The following is a 2,421-nucleotide window of genomic DNA, read 5'->3' as shown; positions in this document are numbered from 1 at the left end:
GTCTGCATGTGAATATTAAAAAAATAATTTACCAATTATTTTAATATTTGAGATAAATTACAATCATCCTACTTACAATGTGTTAACATTTTTAAGACTTCTGAAAGATTGATTTAAGACATTTTAAGGCTAATTAAGGCCTTATTATTGGATTGATGAATTAAATGCATTTTAAGACTTTTTAAGGATCTGCAGGAACCCTGTGAAAAGCTCACATTCGAACTCCTAATCTGATATTTCACATTTAGACTGATAAAAAGAATCCTGTTTTTGGTCACACATGGGTGAAAAAAATCTGATTTCATTCACTTTTACCTGCGTTGTGAACACAGTCCAAGTAAAACTGGCGAAATGGAGAAAGCCAAGTGAATCCACGTAGTTTTGTAAAAAAATAAAAGGGCCACCCGTACCGTTGAGTTGGGAGATTTCCGTGTCTTTGGCTTGCTGCAGTTTACTGTAGCGCTCCCTGTGCTCGTCCAGCAGCCGGCCGTGGTCCTCGCCCTGCACCTGGTGCTGCTCCTGCAGGTCGTAGTACTGYCTCTTCAAGTCGTCGTGCTGATTCTGACACAAACAGGAGGTGAAGGGGGACTCGACAGCGACACGCAGCACGAGCATGAGTCTGCTCTGCTTACCTTTAACATCTGATGCTGCACTTGTAAAGAGTTGTATCTGCTGTTCGCATCTTGCTGTTGGAACATAAAAGCCCAGGTTAAAGCCCACACATGCAGCGTAACTGACAGCAGTGAAGGAGGGAAAATAGAGMGGAGGTAAGAAAACATACCTTCTCCTTGTTTAGCGATTGTTGGGACTCCATTTTATAAACCAAATAATCTAGAAACAACATTTTTTTGAATTTGAAATGAAAGTGTATTAATTTTAGGGAAAAAATTGTATTTTACAGTCTTGTGTGTTCATAAAATTATACTTATAACATGTAAAACATAATAATGATTATTAATACAATTAATACCCATGAATTTGATTTTTTTTTCACCTTCTTTGGCCTTTTTATGCTCTAACCTCTCCTTCTGAAGAGACTTCTCCAACCGGGAGCGATGCTCATACACCACTGCATAAACAAAAAGTAGAAAAGAGAGAAAAAAAGAACATTTAAAAAAGAGAAGGTAGAGATTTAGACCGTGTTTTGAAGTCCACTAGGCCCAGGTAAGGAAACTCAAACAAGGCTATAACACAAAAAAGTGTATTGCCATAAAAATATGAGCTCACAGAAACTTGAGCATTTGTTCCAAGAGGCAGACAGTGTGAACTTTATTGGCTGATATGACAGTCAGGCGTGATATTTGCTTAGCCCGACAGTGATCTCAGTAAATCTTTGTCCAAGAGAATACTGCAGCTTTCTGCTGGTGGAGGGGGGATGTAGGTTTGAGATGCTGCTACTTGATGGCTACTGTCTACTTCACGCAGCAGTGACATCCATGGTGAAATCCTGACGTWTGTCTTTGTGAAAAAAGTATATGTATTTTTAAGTTACCCAAGTATAATTTCCATTTGTTTCAGCCTTCTAATTACTGTCAAATTACAGAACAAAACATACTCAGAGTAAACAGTTATGCAGAAACCATCTGGAGTTAATGTCATCCCGTTTGTAAGAAAACACTAAATCTTTCTCSTAAAAATCCAGAATAAAGCCTGAACATAAACACATTCATGTATATTATTATGTCCTTTAAAATTTGATTTAAAAACATAATGCTGTAAATGACTGTAGTTGTGACCTATTGAAAAACACATTTTCTGCCGTCTCAGTAAAATGTCATAACAATCGCATTTTTTTTTCAAGTTATTCTAAAGACTTATTCAAGCTAGGGGTGTCCCAATCTGATATCATTATCAGATATCGGACAAATATTAGCCAAAAGATGAATATCGGATCATACTGTATATGCCTGCATCTAAAACCTCTTATATTAGTACTCTGATACAAGCAGTCCACTCCAGTGGTCTCTCAGGATGTCTATCCAGCAGAGCTTGGATCCAGTCAGAGATGTGTGCAAGTCTTTTTTTGAAAGTCCAAGTCTTTGGCTCCAAGTCCAAGTCAAGTCCAAGTCTTTGACCAAAAATCCAAGTCAAGTCTCTAAACCTCAAGTCCATGTCTAGTTGCATGTATCACTTAACTGGCAGTTTGATCAAAGGTATTCTTACTATACTAGATTATATTCTATAATACTATATTTTAATCAAATATTAAAACATATTTGGCATAGTTTTAATAATACTGTTAAAAAGAATAATGTTTTAAAAATAGAAATAAGGTTAAGGTTGAAATAACAGCAATCAAGCATTTAGAATATTGTTAACTGTATTTTGCTCTTGTAGTCTTACTGAAATTATGGATGTATTCAGACCTGGAAAGTCCTTTGGTCCACTTGTTTGGTCCGGACCAAAAATTGACTTTTTTTT

The 2,421-nt window shown here is 36.4% G+C and overlaps 1 protein-coding gene across 2 annotated transcripts in view; it reads right to left on the bottom strand.

The window, feature by feature from the left end:
- The window catches only part of golim4a (golgi integral membrane protein 4a), a 25,458-nt gene that overhangs the window by 12,024 nt on the left and 11,013 nt on the right, over window positions 1-2,421 (bottom strand). For both annotated transcript variants that reach the window (XM_014012832.1, XM_014012833.1), the window contains exons 2-5: window positions 995-1,069; window positions 782-831; window positions 633-686; window positions 411-561 (exon numbers count right to left, since the gene is read on the bottom strand). In XM_014012832.1, the coding sequence (XP_013868286.1) occupies window positions 411-561; window positions 633-686; window positions 782-831; window positions 995-1,069 (330 nt within the window). The remainder of the gene's footprint in view (window positions 1-410; window positions 562-632; window positions 687-781; window positions 832-994; window positions 1,070-2,421) is intronic.

The sequence above is a fragment of the Austrofundulus limnaeus genome, unplaced genomic scaffold (assembly GCF_001266775.1).
Source record: "Austrofundulus limnaeus strain Quisiro unplaced genomic scaffold, Austrofundulus_limnaeus-1.0 Scaffold95, whole genome shotgun sequence".
In the NCBI taxonomy this organism is placed as follows: domain Eukaryota; kingdom Metazoa; phylum Chordata; class Actinopteri; order Cyprinodontiformes; family Rivulidae; genus Austrofundulus; species Austrofundulus limnaeus.
This window is presented reverse-complemented; position numbering and strand designations above follow the sequence as displayed.